At 48.9% G+C, this 24,397-nt stretch overlaps 1 protein-coding gene across 1 annotated transcript in view; it reads right to left on the reverse strand.

The window, feature by feature from the left end:
• Positions 1-539: 539 nt before the first annotated feature.
• ankrd13b (ankyrin repeat domain 13B) overlaps positions 540-24,397 on the reverse strand; it is a 96,004-nt gene continuing 72,146 nt past the window's right edge. The window contains exons 4-13 of the mRNA XM_055657432.1: positions 24,298-24,343; positions 21,512-21,684; positions 17,078-17,228; positions 12,342-12,406; positions 10,458-10,588; positions 8,000-8,157; positions 6,562-6,714; positions 5,825-5,985; positions 5,615-5,691; positions 540-1,529 (exon numbers count right to left, since the gene is read on the reverse strand). Of these exons, the coding sequence (XP_055513407.1) occupies positions 1,331-1,529; positions 5,615-5,691; positions 5,825-5,985; positions 6,562-6,714; positions 8,000-8,157; positions 10,458-10,588; positions 12,342-12,406; positions 17,078-17,228; positions 21,512-21,684; positions 24,298-24,343 (1,314 nt within the window). The 3' untranslated portion in view covers positions 540-1,330. The remainder of the gene's footprint in view (positions 1,530-5,614; positions 5,692-5,824; positions 5,986-6,561; positions 6,715-7,999; positions 8,158-10,457; positions 10,589-12,341; positions 12,407-17,077; positions 17,229-21,511; positions 21,685-24,297; positions 24,344-24,397) is intronic.

Consider the following 24,397-nt stretch of genomic DNA (forward strand, 5'->3'; position numbering starts at 1 on the left):
GATGCTGCTGCACCATAACTCAGTGGGTCAGGCAGCATCTATGGAGAACATGGATAGGTGACGTTTTGGGATGTTTCAGGTCTTCAGACTGATTGTGTTGGGGGAGGAAGGTGGGGGGGGTGGGGGTGGGGGGTGGGGGACGGGGGTGGGGGTGGGGGGGGGGGTGGAGGGGGGGGGGGGGGGGGGGGGGGTGGGGGGGGGGGAGAGAGCTGGAAGAGACAAGGGCCAGCTCAAAGTCTGGCAGGTGATAGGTGGATACAGGAGTCAGAGGAGGGGGCGGGTGATAGGCAGATGTTTGGACAAAGGCCAGATGTGGAAAGAGAGCAGATGTGAGGCGACTGTGTCTGCAATCGCTCACGGCCGTTGATCCTCAACCAAGGTGACAGTGGGGGATTCTACGCCGACAATGCCAAACACAGAGGAACCGTCACCCAACTGCACACCAGGCCATTCCCTCTTCTCCCCTCTCCCATCGGGCAAGACGTACAGAGGTGTGAAAACGCACACACTCCAGATTCAGGGACAGTTTCTCCCCCAACTGTTATCAGGCAACTGAACCGTCCAACCACAAACCAGTAAGCTACTATCTACCTCATTGGTGACCCTTGGACTATCCTTGATCGGACTTTACTAGCCTTACCTTGCACTAATCCTAATCCTGTATCTGTACACTGTGGACGGCTCGATTGTAATCATGTGTTGTCTTTCCGCTGACTGGTTAGCAGCAACAAAAGCTTTTCACTGTACCTCGGTACATGTGACAATGAACTCAACTCAACTGAACCGTGATGTTCCCCGTCCCATTTCCAGACATCCTTGGAATAAATTGTGCTATAGAATTGTGTCCGAGCTGACAATTGGACTTGGACAACCTCGCATACTGCCAGCTGCCAACTGAGACAGGAGAGTCTTTGAGCGATCTAGGTGTACAAAGTTAAAAACCTCCAAGCAGGGGAGGCGAGGGCAGATGTATACCAACAATATTCCAATTCCCTGTCAGAATCTCCGCACGGATTTTCCAACCAATTTCCAATGACAGACAGAAACATTTCTCTGTAGACGTCTGCCTGTCTCCGCTGTGGGCTGCCCTTGCCATCATTACTCTTCAATCCTGTGACAGACGGCAGAGTAAAGAGTTGGAGGTTCAGCCGGGTCTTAATGTTGCATTTCTAACGCAGGATTGTCGGCTGTAAACTAGCTCTGAGCTCTCATTTGCTCTTTTGTGCTCAATGATAATGCATGGACTGGAGGACTTGCGTCTTCCCATTTTTGTTTAAATAGTTAAAAAAAAACAAACAGTGGTGAGAGGGCTGGAGGAGTGTTGCTGATGCTATTTGTCAGTGAGTGACAGTTGTATGATCCGTTCCAACTCCTCCTCCTCCTGCTGCTTCAGTTTCTCCACCTCCTCTTGTTCTTTCGTCGACAGCTCCATGGCCAACCGCAGTTGTTCATCATAGTTGGGGTAGAGCTGGCCGCTGGGACTGTGCTGGGGGCTGGGCTCACACTCCACGTTGCTGTGCTCTGGGCTACTGTAAAAATCAACGCACACACACACACACAGTTAGAGACATCTCGGCACGCCAGCTTAGAGTCATAGAGGGATACAGTGTGGAAACAGGCCCTTCAGCCCAACTTGCCCACACCGGCCAACATGTCCCAGCTACACTAGTCCCAGCCTCAACTACCTCCTGTGGCAGCTTGTTCCATACACCCACCACCCTTTGTGTGAAAAAGTCACTCCTCAGAATCCTATGAAATCTTTCCCCCCTAACCCCTTAAACCTATGACCTCTGGTCCTCGATTCACCTACTCCTATTACGCTCCTGCCCGGTCCCTCAGGTCAGCTGGTCAGCTGCTCCTGGAGGTACCGAGGTCTAGTCGGAGGCTCAGAGGGGATAGAGCCTTCTCTGTTGCTGCTCCGGCACTCTGGAACACCCTACCGTTGCACATCAGACAGGCCCCCCCACTGTCCATCTTCAAATCCAGTGTTAAAACACATTTGTACTCCCTGGCTTTTGACCATGCCTGAGGCTTTGCTTCTGTTTGTGGTGTTTTTGATGTTTCTTTATTTTACATGTGTTTTCCTACTATTTCTTTTGATTGTTATTTTTGGTGTGTATTAACTTTTTTGTCAATGATTAGTGATGTACAGCACTTTGTTGCAGCTATGTTTGTTTTTAAAGTGCTCTATAAATAAAATTATTATTATTATTATTATTACTCTGGGCAAGAGATTCTGGTGATCTTATAGAGGTGGATAAACTCATGTACAAATAGACTCTGTGGATTCTTGACTCTTCACAATGAATATTTCTTCTCATGCCTTTGTCCTTTAATATTTTAAGAATAGCAGTGTTTGTACTTGGGATGATGATTAAATGGAAATAACTTTCCTCCGACACTCTCTCGTTCAATTGGTTTGGTTTAGTTTAGGCCATTGTCACGTGCGGCGAGGTTTTGTTGCTGCTAACCAGTCAGCGGAACAGACTGTACATGATTACAATCGAGCCGTCCACAGTGTACAGATACAGGGTAAAGGGAATAATGTTTAGTGCAAGGTCAAGTCCGATCAAGGATGGTCCGAGGGTCACCAATGAGGGAGATAGTAGTTCAGGACCGCTCTCTGGTTGTGGTAGGATGGTTCAGTTGCCTGATAACAGCCGGGAAGAAACTGTCCCTGAATCTGGAGGTGTGCGTTTTCACAAGGCCAGCAGCATCATCAAGGACCAGTCTCACCCCGGTCACTCCCTCTTCTCCCCTCTCCCATCGGGCAAAAGGTACAGAACTGAACACAATATTCTAAATGCGGTCTCACCAACGTCTTATACAACTGCAACATGACCTCCCAACGTCTATACCTGCTCCTCGACCTAAGATGGGGGTTACGTTCCGATTAAGCCATCGAAGTAAAGTCGAAATATCGTAATTCGAAGCATGGTAAATTGTGGTAAGTCCGTGAGCGGGGAGAGGGGGTGTAGGGGCAGGGAGGGAGGGTGAATCGCGGAGCTTCTGTACGCTATTAGTCAATCACTAAAGGGCCTGTCCCACCTTCACCACCTAATTCACCACCTTTTTTACTCGTGGACATTTTTCATCAGGCTAGAAAAACGCCCCGACCTACGATGCCACGAGTACCTACGACTAACATCACGACCTACCTACGACCTGCTGCGAGAACGAGTCGAGGGCAAACTCGGCAGAGGTGGTGAATTAGGTCATGAAAGTGGGAGCTGCTGAAGCACATGTAGAAACAAGGTTCTTTTAGACTAACTTCAGCAAGAAGACATGGAAGGCTTAAACAGACACAGGGTCGGAATAAAGTTCGGAGCCACCTCAGCCCGACACGACACGCGTGGGGAATTGGAACGGCAATGTCGGAATTCCAAATGATGCTCATTTTTGTCCCTGCGTCACGGTTTATTAAAGGTACAGGTGATTCCAATCAGCATCTGTCACTTTCACCCAGTTACCTGTAAAGACCATATTGCCAGAGAAAGTCTTGCTGCTGTATCTGCCTCGCGATAGGATCATAGGAATGGCTTCAGAGGTGGCCCAGCGGACACCAGCCCAGCGACTACTAACGTGCTAACCACAGAAGCGGATCTACAATCACACATTACAATCGCTCCACACTGTGACATCTCCACTCCGACTGCAACATTTATTATTTGAACTATTGTTTAAGAAAGATGCCGGAAAAATCGAAGGTGGACAAAAATGCTGGAGAAACTCAGCGGGTGAGGCAGCATCTATGGAGCGAAGGAATAGGCGACGTTTCGGGTCGAGACCCGTAAGGGTCTCGACCCGAAACGTCACCTATTCCTTCGCTCCATAGATGCTGCCTCACCCACTGAGTTTCCAGAAGGGTCATAGAAACATAGAAACATAGAAAATAGGTGCAGGAGGAGGCCATTCGGCCCTTAGAGCCAGCACCATAGATGTTGCCTCACCCGCTGAGTTTCTCCAGCATTTTTGTCTACCCTTACTAATCCACTAATGGCCTGTACACTGTAAACAGCTCGATTGTAATCATGCATTGTCTTTCCGCTGACTGGTTAGCACGAGACAAAAGCTTTTCACTGTACCTCGGTACACGTGACAATAAACTAAACACAAACTAATCTAAATTGTCTCCAGCCTTACCTTCAACTCTCTGGCCACTGAAGGACTTTTATTTAATCTGCTGAAAAACAAAGATGTTTGGCTGATGTTCCCCACGGGAGATGTGACCAGAGTGATATTTCCACAATAAAGAAATATAATGCATCGTGCACGACAACCCTGCGCAGCGGGTAGGGCTGCTGCCTCACGGCGCCAGAGACCCGGGTTCGATCCTGACTACGGGCGCTGTCTGTACGGAGTTTGCACGTTCTCCTCGTGACCTGCGTGGGTTTTCTCCGGTTGCTCCGGTTTCCTCCCACACTCCAAAGCCGTGCAGGTTTGTAGGTTAATTGGCTTTGGTGTAAATGTAAATTGTCCCCGGTGTGTGTAGGATAGTGTTAAAGCCCTGTCCCACGGTACGAGTTAATTCCAAGAGCTCTCCCGTGTTTAAAAAAAGATCTAACTCGTGGTCAGCACGGAGAATGAACGTAGCGGGTACGTCGGAGCTCGGGGACGTCTCTTAACGGCTCGAAACGCTAACGGCAGGTACTCGGGAAGACTCGCTAACGGCAGGTAAGCTTGGGAAGACAGGTGAAGATTTTTCAACATGTTGACAAATGTCCACGAGAGCCCCGAGTACCGACGAGCGGCCATTACCGTAAATCTCTGAGTTCGAATCAGGGCAAACTTGGGAGAGCTCTTGGAATGAACTCGTACAATGGGACAGGACTATTAGTGTGCGGGGGTCGCTTGTCGGCACGGACCCGGTGGGCCGAAGGGCCTGTTTCCGCGCTGTATCACTAAACTAGAATTAACTAAGGAAACATATCGATATATATATATGTATTTTATAACATATAGACCCTTAAGAAGGGTGTCGACCCGAAACATCACCCATTACTCTTCTCCAGAGATGCTGCCTGTCCCGCTGAATTACTCCAGATTTTTGTCTCTATCAATGGTTCATGGTGTTAAATGCAGATAAGTTTAGTTTAGATTTGTTTAGAGATACAGCACGGAAACAGGCCCTTCAGCCCACCAACCAGCGATCCCCGCACACTAACATCATCCTACACACACTAGGGACAATTTACAATTTTACCAAAGCCAATTAAGCAACAAATCTGCACGTTGTTGGATTGTAGGAGGAAACCAGAGCACCCGGAGAAAACCCACGCAGGTCACGGGAGGACGTGCAAGACAGCGCCCGTGGTCAGGATTGAACCCGGGTCTCTGGGGCTGTGAGGCAGCAGCTCTACCCGCTGCACCACCGTGCCGCCCTTTAGTACTTGGTGGTAAGTATGAGGCGGTGCATTTTGAAAGGCGAAATACCAAAAGCCTTCGTAACTACTCCTCTGTAAGATCGCCCCTCACCCTCCTGCCCTCCAAGGAATAGAATCCTAGACTGCCCCAACCTCTCCCTGTAACTCAGGCCCTCTAGTCCTGGCAACAACCTCGTCACCTTCCTGCCTTGGGCCTTGATGTACCACATCCCAACCAATGGATGGTGTACCTTTCTCCATTCCTCTCCTCAACGCTCACGGGCCGAGTTCCTGGTTTGCTGTTGGTCAGCGCTTCCCAGATGGTCACCTGGAGGCAAGGAGATGAAATCAGAAACTTATTAAAACCAATCAACATCTAATCAAACTTCCAGCATCTCCAAACTTAAATTCAGTTTCAGTTTAATTTATTGCCACCATTATAGGAGTGGTATTATCTCTACCTGGTCGTACTCCGTTCCCGCTTCCAACAGACTTTGCTGGATGGCAAACTGCAGGAGGTCGTCGTCCTCCTCACGCAGCGAGTCGCGGTTGGTCCCCACCACCGTGTAGCTCCTGGGCACCTCGAACAGAGCCGGGTCCATGTCACAGCCTCGACACGATGCTGGCGGCAAAACAACAGCCTCCACTCAGGTACGGCTACCATGTAGCAGCATCACATATAGTGTTACACTCATTGTGTATATACATAGATATACACACATACACATATATATACACGCATATACACACATATACATAGATATACACACATATACATAGATATACACACATATACATAGATATACACACATACACACAGATATACACAAATATACACACATATACATAGATATACACACATATACATAGATATACACACACATATACATACACACACACACACACACACACACACACACACATATACACACACACACACATATATATACACACATACACACACACATATATATATATATACATATACACACACATACATAGATATGTACATATATACACACATACAGATTTACACACATATACACACATACATATATATATATACATATAGATATCACATATGTGTACGTGACTCTATGACTCCATGACACCATAGACATAGAAACAGACAAACATAGACAATAGGTGCCCCCCCCCCCCCCCCCCCCCCCCCGCGTCCCCGTGGTTGAGCCCGTACTCATGGAGCTGGTGCTGGAGATACTGGAGGTGTCACTGCTGGGAGAGGGGGCCTCGCTAGTGGGGCTAGTCCTGAGCGATGTCACCCGCTCGTCACTGCCGTTCAAGTTCCCGAAGGTGATGCGAGCATTCAGGATGTGGAAGATCGGGATCTCTGTGGAAAAGATGAAAATATTTAGGATTTGTAGGAATGAACTGCAGATTCTAGTTTTCGTTTTTTAGTTTTACAGATACAGCGCAGAAACAGGCCCTTCGGCCCATCGAGTCCGCGCCGACCAGCGATCCACGCACACTAACACTATCCTACACACACAGCAGGGACAACTTACATTTACCGAAGCCAATTAACCTACAAACCTGCACGTCTTTGGAGAGTGGGAGGAAACCGAAGATCTCGGAGAAAACCCACGCAGGTCACGGGGAGAACGTGCAAACTCCGTACAGACAGCGCCCGTAGTCAGGATGGAAGCCGGGTCTCTGGCGCTGTGAGGCAGCAGCTCTACCCGCTGCGGAATCATGCCGCCTTGCATTCCTGCTGGTTTACACCAACAATAAACACAAAATGTTGCAGTAACTCAGCAGGACATCTATCCAGAGATGCTGCCTTGTCCCAACTGAGTTACTCCAGCATTTTGTGTCTTTCTTCAAAAAACTATCCCAGGAATGAGTGGGTTAACATATGACGAGCGTTTGTCAGCACTGGGCCTGTACTCGCTGGAGTTTAGAAGGATGAGAGGGGACCTCATTGGAACGTACAGAATAGTGAAAGACCTGGATAGAGTGGATGCGGAGAGGATGTTTCCACTAGGACTAGAGGGCACAGCCTCAGAATTAAAGGATGTTCCTTCAGGAATGAGATGAGGAGGGATTTCTTTAGCCAGAGGGCGGTGAATCTGTGGAATCCTTTGCCACAGACGGCTGTGGAGGCCACAAATCAGTGGATATTTTTAAGGCAGAGATAGATAGATTCTTGAAGAGTCTGAAGAAGGGTTTCGGCCCGAAACGTTGCCTATTTCCTTCGCTCCATAGATGCTGCTGCACCCACTGAGTTTCTCCAGCTTTTTTGTGTAACCTTAGATAGATTCTTGATTAGTACGGGTGTAAGGGGTTATGGGGAGAAGGCAGGAGAATGGGGTTGAGAGGGAGAGATAGATCAGCCATGATTGAATGGCGGAGTAGACTTGATGGGCCGAATTCCGCCGCTGGGGGTAATGACCTTATGATCAGGTGACGCTTGGATCAAAGGGTCGACGGTGCTTTCATTGTCACCTGGGCAACGTGGAAACACACAGTGAAATTATTTTCTTGCAGCCAGTCCAGTGGAGTATTGTGGGAGTGGAGGTGTAAACGAGAACTAGCCCAATGTGCCAGTTGTGGGCCGAAGGGCCTGTTTCCGTGATGCACCACTACCTGTACAGGTGTGCGAACATTCACCTTACCTATTTTGACTGGGAACCCTGGCGGCAGGCGCAGGGTGATGAAGTCTCGAAGTTTAGCGAAGAGAGCGTTGCTTATGGCCATGAGGTCGATGATGGGAGCGACCTGGTCTGCCAACGATAGAGGGTGATCCTCACACAACCACAGCTTGGCCTTGAACCTTGAACAACACAGGAAGACGGAGATAAGATTACAACGTCATTGTCCTCCGCACGGTGGTAGAGTTGCTGCCTCACAGCGCCAGAGACCCGGGTTCAATCTTGACCACGGGTGCTGTCTGTACGGAGTTTGCACGTTCTCCCCGTGACCTGCGTGGGTTTTCTCCGGGCGCTCCGGTTTCCTCCCACCCTCCAAAGTCGTGCAGGTTTGTAGGTTAAATGGTTTGGTTTCATTGAAAGTTGTCCCTAGCGTGTGTAGGGTAGTGTTAGCGTGCGGGGATCGCTGGCCGGCGCGGACTCCATGGGCCTAAACAGGGGCCGCGGGACGTTTTTGAAAGTGGGGGGGCTGAGTGATCACCGGCCTCGGGGGGGTCCCCGTGGGGGAGCAGCAGAGACTGGGCAGGGGGGGGGGGGGGGGGGGGGGGGGGGGGGGGGGGGGGGAGGGGGGGCAGTTATTATTGGTTGGTGTTGCTTGACCTCCAAAAACTGGGGGATAATACAGGGGGACACCCCAACTCAAATAGTGGGGGTACATACCCCCCAAATCCCCCCCCCCCCTCTCTCTCTCGGGGGCCCACTCTTCCCTCCCGTCCGCTCGGGTTTGCCAATCACAGCCCTTCGTTCACTGCCCCACATCTCGACTGTGAACCGTGCCGTTGAGCGGAGGGTGAGGGGGGGCCGGGGGGGGGGAGGGGGTTTGGGGGGCAGTCGGTTTCCGCCAGGGCAGGTCGTGGTGTTTCCGCGCTCACTGTGCTCTCGTCCTGAGATTCTGGATGTTGCTGGTCCTCAGAAGAAGAGAATAATACGCCTGCGCGCCGGATAATTCTGGGTTATGAAGCGCGTCTCGCTAAAAATGTGGAGGGACTGCAGCCCCCCGGCCCCCCCCCCCCCCCCCCCACTGGTTTCCGCAGCCCATGCAAAGGGCCTGTTTCCGCACTGTATCTCTAAACTAAACTAATTAACAACATTCATTGCGATTAATGAGATGTATTTTCTCCAAGTGGGGAAGCCAATTCTGTGGCGATATCAGGACGAACATAAACTTGCTGGGATAAATATTTAATTGGATCAAGTTCACGAGCGTGAAACCAAACTCCAGATGTTGCTGAATCATCTCAAATATCAGCTTTGTTTTTCACATGTGTAAACATCTGTCCACGAGGTGTGTAAACATCAGTCCACGCGGTGTGTAAACATCTGTCCACGCGGTGTGTAAACATCTGTCCCCAAGGTGTGTAAACATCTGTCCACGAGGTGTGTAAACATCTGTCCGCTAGGTGTGTAAACATCTGTCCACAAGGTGTGTAAACATCTGTCCCCAAGGTGTGTAAACATCTGTCCCCAAGGTGTGTAAACATCTGTCCGCGAGGTGTGTAAACATCTGTCTGCGAGGTGTGTAAACATCTGTCCCCAAGGTGTGTAAACATCTGTCCATGCGGTGTGTAAACATCTGTCCACGCGGTGTGTAAACATCTGTCCACGCGGCGTGTAAACATCTGTCCGCACGGTGTGTAAACATCTGTCCGTGAGGTGTGTAAACATCTGTCCGCACGGTGTGTAAACATCTGTCCACGCGGTGTGTAAACATCTGTCCGCACGGTGTGTAAACATCTGTCCACGAGGTGTGTAAACATCTGTCCGTGAGGTGTGTAAACATCTGTCCACACGGTGTGTAAACATCTGTCCGTGAGGTGTGTAAACATCTGTCCGCGAGGTGTGTAAACATCTGTCCACACGGTGTGTAAACATCTGTCCACGAGGTGTGTAAACATCTGTCCGTGAGGTGTGTAAACATCTGTCCACACGGTGTGTAAACATCAGTCCACGCGGTGTGTAAACATCTGTCCGCGCGGTGTGTAAACATCTGTCCATGAGGTGTGTAAACATCTGTCCACCAGGTGTGTAAACATCTGTCCTCACGGTGTTTAAACTTTAAACAGTCTGAAGGAAATTCCCAACCAGACGGAGAAATGTCAATGTGAGAGACTCAAGACTCACGGTGGTGCAGCGGGTAGAGCTGCTGCCTCACAGCGCTGGAGACCCGGGTGCTGTCTGTACGGAGTTTGCACGTTCTCCCCGTGACCTGCGTGGGTTTTCTCCGGGCGCTCCGGTTTCCTCCCACACTCCAAAGGCGTGCAGGTTTGTAGGCTAATTGGCTTGGTGTAAATTATAAATTGTCCCTAGTGTGTGTGTAGGGTAGTGTTAGTGTGCGGGGATCGCTGGTCGGCACGGACTCGGTGGGCCGAAGGGCCTGTTTCCGCGCTGTATTTCTGAACATACATGGCCGCGACTCTTGACTCACTTCTGCGTTTTGGTGGTGAGTTCCATGGGCCGCCCAATGTCACGGCTTCCCAGGTCAAAGTTGGGGTTGAAGTATTCCTCTGGTGTAATGGACGTGGGGTTGGTGTTACTGAATGTCTGGGTGATGTAGGCCTGCAACACACAACAACAAACACAACTAGACTAACTCACGTGTACGAGGTACAGTGACAAGCTTCTGTTGCACGCTAACCAGTCAGCGGAAAGACAACACATGATTACAATCGAGCCGTTCACAGTGTACAGATACATGTTAAGGGAATAACATTTAGTGCAAGGCAAAGCCAGCAAAGTCCGATCCAGGATAGTTTTCTGATGGACTGGTCATTGATTGAACAATATCACGCAACATCATAACATTCACGAGGATGTTGCCAGGACTAGAGGGTGTGAGCTACAGGGAGAGGTTGAGTAGGCTGGGTCTCTATTCCATGGAGCGCAGGAGGATGAGGGGTGATCTTATAGAGGTGTACAAAATCATGAGAGGAATAGATCGGGTAGATGCACAGAGTCTCTTGCCCAGAGTAGGGGAATCTAGGACCAGAGGACATAGGTTTATAGGAATCTGACGGGGTAACTTTTTCACACACAGGGTGGTGGGTGTATGGAACGAGCTGCCAGTGGAGGTAGTTGAGGCTGGGACTATCCCAAAGTTTAAGAAATATTTAGATGGGTACATGGATAGGACATGTTTAGAGGGATATGGACCAAACGCAGGCACGTGGGACTAGTGTAGATGGGGCATGTTGGGCGGTGTGGGCAAGTTGGGCCGAAGGGCCTGTGACTCTGTGTAATTCTAAAGTATTATCAGGCTCACATGTAAATTGAAAGTTTGTGTGGATAAATAGAATTATAATATAGAAACTTATAGAAAGGGGTTGGACAGGCTAGATGCCGGAAGATTGTTCCCGATGTTGGGGAAGTCCAGGACAAGGGGTCACAGTTTAAGGATAAGGGGGAAGTCTTTTAGGACCGAGATGAGAAAAGGTTCTACTGCAGTTGTACAGGGTCTTGGTGAGACCACACCTGGAGTATTGCGTACAGTTTTGGTCTCCTAATCTGAGGAAAGACATTCTCGCCATAGAGGGAGTACAGAGACGGTTCACCAGACTGATTCCTGGGATGTCAGGACTTTCATATGAAGAAAGACTGGATAGACTCGGTTTGTACTCGCTAGAATTTAGAAGATTGAGGGGGGATCTTATAGAAACTTACAAAATTCGTAAGGGGTTGGACAGGCTAGATGCAGGAAGATTGTTCCCGATGTTGGGGAAGTCCAGAACAAGGGGTCACAGTTCAAGGATATGGGGGAAATCTTTTAGGACCGAGATGAGGAAAACATTGGTGAATCTGTGGAACTCTCTGCCACAGAGGGTAGTTGAGGCCAGTTCATTGGCTATATTTAAGAGGGAGTTAGATGTGGCCCTTGTGGCTAATGGGACCAGGGGGTATGGAGAGAAGGCAGGTACAGGATACTGAGTTGGATGATCAGCCATGATCACATTGAATGGCGAATGGTGCAGGCTCGAAGGGCCGAATGGCCTACTCCTGCACCTATTGTCTATGTTTCTATGTTTCAATGTAATGATTTGATTAAAATGTTCGTGTAAATCGTAAAACCGTTTTCTTTTGTTTACAGTTGATTAGTTCAGGCTTCAGGGGTTGTGGGGAGAATGGGGTTTGAGAGATAGATCAGCCATGATGGGCCGAATGGACATCTTCTGCTCCTAGCGCCTGATCCACACATGATGGGCTGAAGCGCCAGTTTCAAGGGGCAGTGTGGATGAATTTTACGGGAGGATTGGCCGTGCCTGGTGTATCGAGAACAACGCTGACTGGAGCCGAGGTGACGGCCATCGTTACCCACCCCATTGTGTGTTCCCACATGCTGCTCCGCAATGCCCAGGAACGACTGCAGTGGAGTCTTGCTTCCTGCAAAATACAAAGAGTTTCCTTCAGTCCCGCTGTGAGATCCATCACTGATTACACCCGCTCCAGTCTGCATCCACAAGCTCCAGGAACAGATTTAGCCCATCAAGCCTTCTCCGCCATTCAATCTGCCTCCCACCTCCTAACCCCATTCTCCTGCCTTCTCCCCATAACCCCTGACACCCGTACTAATGAAACATAGAGCTCGGCAGCATGGAAACAGGCCCTTCGGCCCAGCTTGTCCATGCTGACTAAGTTAGCATGCTGGGCTAGTCCCATTTGTCTGCATTTGGCCCATATCCCTCTAAACCCTTTCTACCCATACATCTGTCCAAATGTCTTATAAAGTAGGCAACAGTGCTGGAGAAACTCAGCGGGTGCAGCAGCATCTATGGAGCGAAGGAAATAGGTAACGTTTCGGGGCCGAATCCCTTGGGAAATAGGCAACGTTTCGGGGCCGAATCCCTTGGGAAATAGGCAACGTTTCGGGGCCGAATCCCTTGGGAAACAGGTAACGTTTCGGGCCGAAACCCCTTGGGTTTCGGCCCGAAACGTTGCCTATTTCCTTCGCTCCATAGATGCTGCTGCACCCGCTGAGTTTCTCCAGCACTTTTGTCTACCTTCGATTTTCCAGCATCTGCAGTTCCTTCTTAAACATTATATCTGCTTCCTCTGGCAGCTCGTTCCAGATACGGACTACCCTCTGAGTGAAAAAGTTGCCCCTCAGGCCCCTTCTAAAATCTCTACCTTCTCACCATAAGCCTGTGCCCTCTAGTTTTAGAATCCTCTACCTTGGGGAGAACTGTGCCCCTCTTGGTCCAGCAGGGCCTGTGAACGCTGCACGGCACAAACCTCAACAACTGTGGCCTGCAGCAGACTGCCTCCATGTACAGAGGTCTCTGCTCTATCTGGCAATGAGTCTATGGTTATTAATCTAATGAGGGCTTTTTATTATCATATGTATCCGTGTGTTATTGCATTTATGGGCTCGTTAACACAGAGAGTGGCGAATCTCTGGAATTCTCTGCCACAGAAGGTAGTCGAGGCAACACAGTTCATTGGCTATATTTAAGAGGGAGTTAGATGTGGCCCTTGTGGCTAAAGGGATCAGGGGGTATGGAGAGAAGGCAGGTACAGGATACTGAGTTGGATGATCAGCCGTGATCATATTGAATGGCGAATGGTGCAGGCTCGAAGGGCCAAATGGCCTCTACTCCTGCACCTATTGTCTATGTTTCTATGTTAATCTACTGCAAGGAAGAATTACACTGTTCTGTTGTGGGTACATCCAACAATTAAACCCTCTCTCTCTCTCTCCCTCCCTCGTCCTGTCTCTCCTCAATTCAATTTTCAATTTAAAAACTTTATTGGCATGATAAAAAAACATTGTTATATTGCCAAAGTATAAAACATGACATACATGTTTAAAATGCATCAGTATAAATACAAGTATACAGTGCATGGATAGATATGTCCCTGTACATAAACTCGCAATAGGCCTATAGACCTTTATTGATGCTACACGTTCTTGCAGCTGTAAGCAGCACAACACAATAGCAAGTTTAGCAATTCAATATCCATTTCTTAATGTTAGTTAATGTTGATTAGTGTGTGCGTACATATGTGCATGTTAGTCATTCACCGTCTCTCAGGTTATGGCATGCTGTTACGTTTTGTGCACCAAGATGTGCCGTATTTCCTTCGCCAAGGATTATTCTTAGTTTTGATAAATCATCTAGTTCTTTAAAATCAGGGGTTGCCAGACTGTCAAAGTACGCTTTCCTTGTTTTGTCAAATTGTTTGCATTTTAGGAGGAAGTGCACCTCTGTATCTCTCTCTCTCTCTCTCCCTGTCCCTCTGTCCCTCTCTGTCTCCCCTCTCTCTCTCTCTCTCTCTCTTCTCTCTCCTCCCTCTCTCCTTGTCCTCTTCAATAAAATGTACCTCACCTCAAAGAGAAACCAAAATCGAGCTAAGGTGGGATCACTTGTACTTATCGCCTGCCTTCAGACCTAATTCTGATGATATTTTCTACTTAACAAAAACATAGAAACATAGAAATTAGATGCAGGAGTAGGCCATTCGGCCCTTCGAGCCTGCACCGCCATTCAATATGATCATGGCTGATCATCCAACTCAGTATCCCGTACCTGCCTTCTCTCCATACCCCCTGATCCCCTTAGCCACAAGGGCCACATCTAACTCCCTCTTAAATATAGCCAATGAACTGTGGGCTCAACTACCCTCTATGGCAGAGAATTCCAGAGATTCACCACTCTCTGTGTGAAAAAAGTTCTTCTCATCTCAGTTTTAAAGGATTTCCCCCTTATCCTTAAGCTGTGACCCCTTGTCCTGGACTTCCCCAACATCGGGAACAATCTTCCTGCATCTAGCTGGAAAACAAAGTATGAAAATGGATTTCACGCAACGAGAACCTTTCCCCTGTCCCTCGGTTCACGTGACAATAAACTAAACTAAACTAAAGCCTAAAGTAATGTCTCAGTGTAATTAATCAACTGTTCAATGTAACTGCTGTTTACTCCATGGAGCTATCAGCTGTCAACATTGCATCATTTCTGCATGGCCGCTAATCTTTCACAAACTGCGTCGCCCTGTTCAACATCTCCTTGCTGCCGGCTCAGGGTTGGCAGCTTGTTTTAGCTTGAATGAGTTTAACGGAGAAGTCAGTGCCTGCCAGATGCCAGTCTCACCCCAGTCACTCCCTCTTCTCCCCTCTCCCCATCGGGCAAGAGGTACAGAAGTGTGAAAACAAACGCACACCTCCAGATTCAGGGACAGTTTCATCCCGGCTGTTATCAGGCAACTGAACCATCCTACCACAACCAGAGATAGGTCCTGAACTACTATCTACCTCATTGGTGACCCTCGGACTATCCTTGATCGGATTTTGCTGGCTTTACCTTGCACTGAACGTTATTCCCTTATCGTGTATCTGTACACTGTGACAATCAATAACTAACTGATTGGATCCAACAGCAAAGGAAACCACATCATTGTAACAACTGTTGTGTTTTGTGTCCAGATACAGTCCTGGCAACAGCGGGTAGAGTTGCTGCCTCACAGCGCCAGAGACCCGGGTTCCATCCTGACTATGGGCGCTGTCTGTACGGAGTTTGCACGTTCTCCCCGTGACTTGCGTGGGTTTTCTCCGGGTGCTCCGGTTTCCTCCCACACTCCAAAGACGTGCAGGTTTGTAGGTTAATTGGCTTGGTGTAAATTATAAATTCTCCCTAGTGTGTGTGTAGGGTAGTGTTAGTGTGCGGGGATCGCTGGTCGGCACGGACTCGGTGGGCCAAAGGGCCTTTTTCCGCGCTGTATCTCTAAACTAAACTAAACTAAACTAAACAAGCAATGTCATGCATTATGTTTTGGAATGAATTAGAAAATAATAGACTTAAAGTGCTGGAGTAACTCAGCGGGTCAGGCAGCATCTGTGGTGAACATGGATAGGTGACGTTTCACAGAGTGCTGGAGTAACTCAGCGGGTCAGGCAGCATCTATGGAGCTAAGGAAATAGGGAACGTTTCGGGCCGAAACCCTTCCGGGTTTCGGCCCGAAACGTTGCCTATTTCCATAAGGATTTCGGCCCCGAAAAGTTGCCTATTTCCTTAGCTCCATAGATGCTGCTGCACTCAGCGGGTCAGGCAGCATCTGTGGAGAACATGGATAGGTGACGAGTGCTGGAGTAACAGGCAGCATCTGTGGAGAACATGGTCTTGGTCCTTCTTCAGACTTGAAGATAGGGTCCTGAGCTGAAACGTCACCTATACTTTCCCTCTCAACCCCATTCTCCTGCCTTCTCCTCACAACCCTTGACATGTCTACATGTCCGTGCCGACCAGCGAGTCCGTGCAGACCAGCGATCCCCGCACGCTAACTCTACCCTACACACACACTAGGGACAATTTACATTTACACCAAGACAATTAACCTACAAACCTGCACGTCTTTGGAGCGTGGGAGGAAACCGGAGCACCCGGAGAAAACCCACGCAGGTCACGGGGTGAACATGCAAACTCCGTACAGACAGCGCCCGTAGTCAGGATCGAACCCGGGTCACTGGCGCTGTGAGGCAGCAACTCTACCGCTGCGCCACCGTAGCTGGGACACATGGCAATAAAACACTCTTGACTCTTGAAAGAAAGACAAGGGCCTGTCCCACTTACACGGTTTGTCCTGCGATTGCCGGCACCTGTCATGGTCGCAGCAGGTCGCTGAAAATGTTCAACGTGTTGAGAATCCAGCGGTGACCAGAACAAGGCACGACTACATCACGACCGTACAGGCATCGCCCCGCCACTCGCGTAAGTGGGACAGGCCCTTTAGAAAACTTTACAGTGGAAACTCCAAAAGGACAGAGTCTGGTCAAGCAGCAACTAATACACAGACTCTAGATCTGACCCACAGCTTGTACCCTGGGCATTGGAACACAAGCACGCATTACACACAGATCAATAATCTGTGATAGATTAGTGTAGGAACTAAACAAGATGGGATATGATTGAGGGGCCTGGGGTTTAAATGAAGCTTTCATGGAGCAAAGTTTGTTCCAATATTATTATCCCCTGAAGGGATTTGGTGTCAATGGAGGTTCCACTGTTGTAAACGTCTTCAGCGGTCACTGTGAGAATGGAAGTCAATATAAAACCACGTTACTTTGGGTCTTCACGTTGGCGGGAGGCATGGCTGGATGTTGGGCCAACAGGCTGGACACTGATGGAGCCGCGTTGTGGCATCGCAGACTCACACCTTGGGAACAACCGGAGACAAACACAGGCTGGGCTTGAGTGTAGCGAGTGGCCGAGAGTCACCCAGCCCACCCAGAGAACAAACCCCAAACACACGCACGCACGCACGCACGCACACAGACTTCACCCAGGGATTAGAGGGTTCAGCCAGGGTAGAGGATGCAGGTTGGAGGGTTTAGAGGATACAGGGATGAAGCAGCCGAGAGTCACCCAGCCCACCCAGAGAACAAACCCCAAACGCACGCACGCAAGCAGGGTGGAGGGTGCATGGATTAGCGGTTTTAGCCAGGGTAGGTGAAGCTGGAATTAGAGGGTTTAGTTAGAGTAGAGGATGCAGCAATTTGAGGGTTCAGCCAGGGTAGAGGATGCAGGAATTAGAGGGTTCAGCCAGGGTAGAGGATGCAAGAATTAGAGGGTTTAGCTAGAGTAGAGGATGCAGGAATTAGAGGGTAAACCTAGAGGAATCAAGACCAGCAAGGTTTATTCAGGGGAGGGGATCGCCACAAAATGCTGGAGTAACTCAGCGGGACCGGCAGCATCTCTAGAGAGAAGGAACGGGTGACGTTTCAGGTCGAGACCATTCTTGACGCCTGTCCTCCTGAGCTACTCCAACGCCTGCACCCAGGGTCAGGCATCAGGAAGAAGAGGGCACAGGTTTAAGGTGAGAGGGGAAAGAGTTAATAATAACCAGAGGGGCAGCTTTTTCCCACAGAGGGTGGTGGGTGCATGGAGCGAGCTGCCAGAGGAGGTAGTTGAAGCTGGGACTATAATACCATGTGTAAGACATTTGAACGGGTACGTGGATAGGACAGGTTTGAAGGGATATGGGCCAAACGCAGGCAGGTGCGATGGAATTAGACGGGGCATGTTGGTTAGTGGGTATTTTTAAGGCAGAAAGATAGATTGTTGATTAGTACGGGTGTCTGGGGTTATGGGGAGAAGGCAGGAGAATGGGGTTAGGAGGGAGAGATAGATCAGCCATGGTTGAATGGCGGAGTAGACTAGATGGACCGAATGGCCTAATTCTGCTCCTATCCCTTATGACCTTATGCTGCCCCAATCCTGGCAAAGATATCTTCCTCAATAAATATTTGCTTCTGGGTCAGAGATCTGTGACTTCATTGAAATGTTATCATCTCGTCCACAGCCAACAATGGACCATTGTGGGCTCCACCTGGCCTTGGTCATCAATGCCGGCTCTGATGTGTTCTGAACCTTTTCATATCTCTAGTGTCCCTTCCCCCTGAGTCTCAGTCTGAAGAAACGTCACCATTTCCTTCTCTCCAGAGATGCTGTCTGTCCCGCTGAGTTACTCCAACAGTTTGCGTCTGTATTCGGTGTAAACCAGCATCTGCAGTTCCTTCTTGAGATCCCAAACCATGACCTTTTCTGCTTTCTCCTCCTGACTTACGAGGATGTTGCCAGGACTCGAGGGTGTGAGCTACAGGGAGAGGTTGAGTCGGCTGGGTCTCTATTCCATGGAGCGCAGGAGGATGAGGGGTGATCTTATAGAGGTGTACAAAACCATGAGAAGTGCAGGTGAATCAAGGACCAGAGGACACGGGATCAAGGTGAAGGGGAAAAGATTTGAGGGGTAACTTTATCACACAAAGGGCGGTGGGTGTATGGATCGAGCTGCCGGAGCAGGTAGTTGAGGCTGGGACTATCCCAATGTTTAGGAAACAATTGGGCAGGTACATGGATAGGACAGGATTGGAGGGATATGGACCAAACGCAGGCAGTGGGACTAGTGTAGCTGGGACATGTTGAGCAGTGTGGGTACGTTGGGCTGAAGGGCCTGTTTCCACACTGGATCACTCTGTGACTCTGTGACTCTGTGTGTTTCATGGTTCATTGATTTCCTCAGTCTGGCCTGCTTCATAATACCACAGAAAGAAGGAATACACGGAACATTTAAACTCAGAACGCTTCTAACAGAGTGAGCCATGTGAGCACTTTCATCATTCTCCCTGTATTTGCATTTGACAAAATAGTCGGGAAAAAATGTTTAAAAGTGTTAATACCTTTTGCTAGGCCTAATTGGCCCTTACCTCTGCGAAAATAGTCTGATATTCGTAGGTGAAATGTCACCAACAATAATTGATTCTATTATTAATTGACTAATAATTGACTCTATTAGTGGAAAGATGCAATTCCGATCTAATATTATCAATGCCTCTGTCTTTGGAACCAACACCAGCAATTTATTCCATCTGACTACAGGCGGCACAGTGGTAGAGTTGCTGCCTCACAGCCCCAGAGACCGGGGTTCGATCCTGACCATGGGGGAGAGAGAGAGAGAGAGTGTAAGTTACCTAAGTTACCCAAGTCAGATCTGGGAAGAAAAACATAAAAAGCTGGAGTAAGTCAGTGGGTCAGGCAGCATCTCTGGAGAAAAGGAATAGGTGGCGATTCAAATCGGAACCCTTCTTCAGACATCCTAATCGGAATTGAGTCTGAAGATGTGTCTCGTCCCGAAACATCACCTATTTTTCTCCAGAGATGCTGCTTGACTCTCTGAGTTACTCCAGCTTTTTGTGTCTGTCTTCGGTTTAAACCAGCATGTGCAGTTCACTCCTTACACGGGTCTCTGGAGAACATCGATTGGTAGCGTTCCGGACCCTGCTTCGGAAAGGCATCGATCGCTGGTCGGCGAGGACTCCGAGCTGTATCTCTCAAAGAAGTACATGTGAAAAATTTCTCACGGACCATAAAAATGCGGGACCTTTCAGTAAAGTCCCTTTTAAAGATTATAGTTATTTTCTTAATATAACTCATGAATAAATTGATGTCCATATGCGGATGCAAATCTTTATTTTTTAAATTCAATCCCACAGAAGACAATGTTTACTCACCTTCTGTCCCCTCTGTCCAGTATCCGGGTTTACCGTTCGCAGGAGTTCCCACGGTACACGCAAGAGTCAGCACGGATATTGCACTGACCACTACGTCCATATAATGTTGCAATGTTCAACCACAAGTGTACAAGTCACTCTTGGAGAAACTCAAGCTTGCTTGAATTTTCTCCCGAGTCACCAAGTTACACGGTTACCTGCCGTTAGCGCCACGGTGGTCCACGAATGCCGTACGGTTATCGCACGAGGTTCCCACGATGTTCAACTCTTGCGTCAAGTCGCCCCGTGAGAAAGGCCTATTGCTCCACTGAATATCTAGGTTAAATTAATGGCACCAATCTCCAGCAAGCTTCCCTCTGAAGCCACTAAGCTGGCTGGGACTGGCGACATCTCGCTGCCTTGTAGAAACTAATCAATCTCTCAGCCTGGGATGTTAATGTACACTACTCAGTCTGCACTCCCACCCGCTCCCCGCGCTCCTCAGACGCCAAACCACTGCGTACAGAGATCGTGCAGCAAGATTCTGTATTAAGGAACATACAACAGCAGTACAGCACAGGACAGGCCCTTCGGCCCACAATTGATACTGCCCGACCCACTGAGTTACTCCAGCACTCTGTGCCTGCAGAGCATCCTGGACAATACAGCTCACCCACTCCATGATGCACTGGTCAACCTGAGGAGCACCTTCATCAACTGACTGGTTCCACCACGATGCAGCACAGACCACAGGAGATCCTTCTTCCCTGTGGCTATCAAACTGTACAGCTCCTCCCCCTTCTGTTGTGGGGTAGACTGAGACTGCCTCCCCCCACCCCACCCCCCCAATCTGTGCACATCCCTAAAGCCTTTCCACTGGTCACTTTAAATAATGTTTCATATATTTTGTGTTTTATGAATATTAGCAGTTTCCCTCCTGGGATAAATATTCTGTCGTATATCGTATCATATCGTTACTCCAGCACTTTGTGTCTTTTATGCAGTAGCCAGCATCTGCAGTTCTTTACGTTTTGCACTGAAACTGACTAGACTGGTCATTATGCAACAACAAGGCTTTTCACTGTCCCTGGACCAATAAACATACACGTGTCACTAAACTAAACCAATCTAAACTAAACTAAACTAATTAACTAACTAGCAGGGTACAGGCCATTCGGCCCACAATGTCTGTACTGCTCATGATGCAGTGAACTATCAGGGAGTCATAGATGATACAGTGTGGAAACAGGCCCCACACTCACCAACGTGTCCCATCTACGCTAGTCTCACCTGCCTGCGTTTGGCCCATCTCCCTCTAAACCTGTCCTATCCACATACCTGTCTGAATGCTTCTTAAATGTTGTGATAGTCCCTGCCACAGCTACCTCCTCTGCAAGCCCGGATAAAACTCACGCAGATCACGGGTGGAACGTACAAACTCCACACAGACAGCACCCATAGTGGGGATGGTACCCAGGTCTCTAGCGCTATGAGGCAGCAGCTCTACCCGCTGCGCCACCGTGCCGCACAGACTGACCTTGCCCACGGAAGATGAAGCTCCGGTTTCCTCGCTGCCAGGTCATGTGGTCAAAGCCGAGCAGCGTGGTGTCCACACGCAGGTTCTGGCCGCTCTTCCACACACGGTACGTGTCGCTCGGGCAGATCTTGGAGACCAGGGGCACTGCAGGGACAAAGAATGGAGCAGCACCATCATCATCAGTCTAGTATAACATACCGTCATCATCAATCTAGTATAACATACCATCATCATCAGTCTAGTATAACATACCATCATCATCAGTCCAGTATAACATACCATCATCATCAGTCTAGTATAACATACCATCATCATCAGTCTAGTATAACATACCGTCATCATCAGTCTAGTATAACATACCGTCATCATCAGTCTAGTATTGCCTACCATCAGCATTGATTGATTAAGTACAACACACCATCAGATTTAGAGTCATAGAGTGATACAGTGTGGAAACAGGCCGTTCGGCCCAACTTGCCCACGCCAGCCAACATGTCCCAGCTACACTAGTCCAACCTGCCTGCGTTTGGTCCATATCCCTCCAATCCTGTCCTATCCACGTACCTGTCTAACTGTTTATTTTCTCTAACTTCAAGTAACCCTCCTGTAGAGTTAATCGCCATTTCACTCCCCCTCCCCAGTCACCCTGCTCCTCTCCCTCCTCCACACTCATCTCTCATCCCCAAGTCTTATATTTCCCTTCTCACCCCCCCCCTTTGTTCCCCTCCCCCATCCCCTTCCACCAATATCCCTCTCTCACCCTCTCTCTGTCTCTCCCCCACCCAGGTCGTACCAGCTTCAAAGTCGTCTTGTTGAGTCTCATTGTCTGTAACTCATTCTCACCTAGACCACAGCTGACAGTGGCCTGATCCCTTTATCATCATTACTATGTTGCATATCTTTCATTCATTTGTTCTATATCTCTCTACATCACCATCTATATCTCTCGTTTCCCTTTCCCCCGACTCTCAGCCTGAAGAAGGATCTCGACCCCGAAACATCACCCATTCCTTCGCTCCAGAGATGCTGCCTGACCCGCTGAGTTACTCCAGCATTTTGTGTCTCTCTTCGGTTTAAACCAGCATCTGCAGTTCCTTCCTACACACGATAGGAAGGGAGGTTGGTTTGTGTGATGGTGTGGGCTGTGTCCACAATTCTTCTGCCGTGTATGAGGACATCTAGACTATAAATGTGAACCCGCTCCAGAACCAATAACCCTGGGGCTAAATCGCACACGGAGGCCAATCGCCAGCGTCTACGTTTATAGCCCATGGATAGAATGGGGGGAGATCATCCCAAAATCCCCTTTGGTGCTTCAATAAAACATACAAGCACTAACGTTACAAACTGCAGGGGCGATTCCAATCATGGCCAGTCTACCTTTCCCTCTCAACCCCATTCTCCTGCCTTCTCCCTGTAACCTCTGACATTAACTGTCGTAGAGATACAGTTATGTGGGCCACAGTCACCAGAATGATATTGTTTCCGATACCCCTAGCAAGTATAGGCGGCACGGTGGTGCAGCGGGTAGAGCTGCTGACTCACAGCGCCAGAGACCCGGGTTCCATCCTGACTACGGACGCTGTCTGTACGGAGTTTGCACGTTCTCCCCGTGACCTGCGTGGGTTTTCTCCGGGCGCTCCGGTTTCCTCCCACACTCCAAAGACGTGCAGGTTTGTAGTTTACAGTTACAGAGATAGGTTGAATAAGTTAGGTCTTTATTCTCTGGAGCACAGAAGGTTAAGGGGGGACTTGATAGAGGTCTTTAAAATGATGAGAGGGATAGACAGAGTTGATGTGGACAAGCTTTTCCCTTTGAGAATAGGGGAGATTCAAACAAGAGGACATGGCTTCAGAATTAAGGGACAGAAGTTTAGGGGTAACATGAGGGGGAACTTCTTTACTCAGAGAGTGGTGGCTGTGTGGAATGAGCTTCTAGTGGAAGTGGTGGAGGCAGGTTCATTGGTATCATTTAAAAATAAATTGGATAGGCATATGGATGAGAAGGGAATGGAGGGTTATGGTATGAGTGCAGGCAGGTGGGACTAAGGGAAAAAAGTTGTTCGGCACGGACTTGTAGGGCCGAGATGGCCTGTTTCCGTGCTGTATCTTTAAACTAAACTAAGGCAGATAATGTGAAAGGTTATGGGGAGAGGGATGGAGAATGGGGTTGAGAGGGAAATCTAGATCATCCATTATTAAATGGCGCAGTAGACTCTTTAGACTTTAGAGATACAACACAGAAACAGGCCCTTCGGCCCACGGATTCTGAGCCGACTACTAGCACAAGCACTAACCTACTACACACTAGAACAATTTACAGCCAAAACCAATTAACCTACAAACCTGAACGACTTTACCCAATCTATTCCTTTCATGATTTCCTACACATTTATAAGACAACCCCTGTGTCAGAAGGAACTGCAGATGCTGGTTAAAACCGAAGATGGACACAAAATGCTGGAGCAACTCAGCGGGACAGGCAGACTGAAGAAGGGTCTCGACTTGAAACGTCACCCATTCCTTCTCTCCACAGATGCTGCCTGTCCCGCTGAGTTACTCCAGCATCTTGTGTCCATCTCCGTACAGACAGCGCCCGTAGTCAGGATGGAACCCGGGTCTCTGACGCTGTGAGGCAGCGAACTCTACCGCTGCGCCACCGTGACGCCTGTAGGCTTTACCTAGTTTCATATAAGTAGACATGAGAGTTGTGCAACTTCTCCAGCCAGCCATGGTTGATGGATTCTCATCACTCACCCCAGCTAGTAAACTCCCATTTCATTTCCACGTAGAAGTCTTGTGCCTGTGGGAAACAAGGAGAAGGCCCGCGGGTGTGAAAGTTCTTTAGTTTACAGAT

Source organism: Leucoraja erinacea, chromosome 28 (assembly GCF_028641065.1).
Source record: "Leucoraja erinacea ecotype New England chromosome 28, Leri_hhj_1, whole genome shotgun sequence".
NCBI classification, from domain to species: Eukaryota; Metazoa; Chordata; class Chondrichthyes; order Rajiformes; family Rajidae; genus Leucoraja; species Leucoraja erinaceus.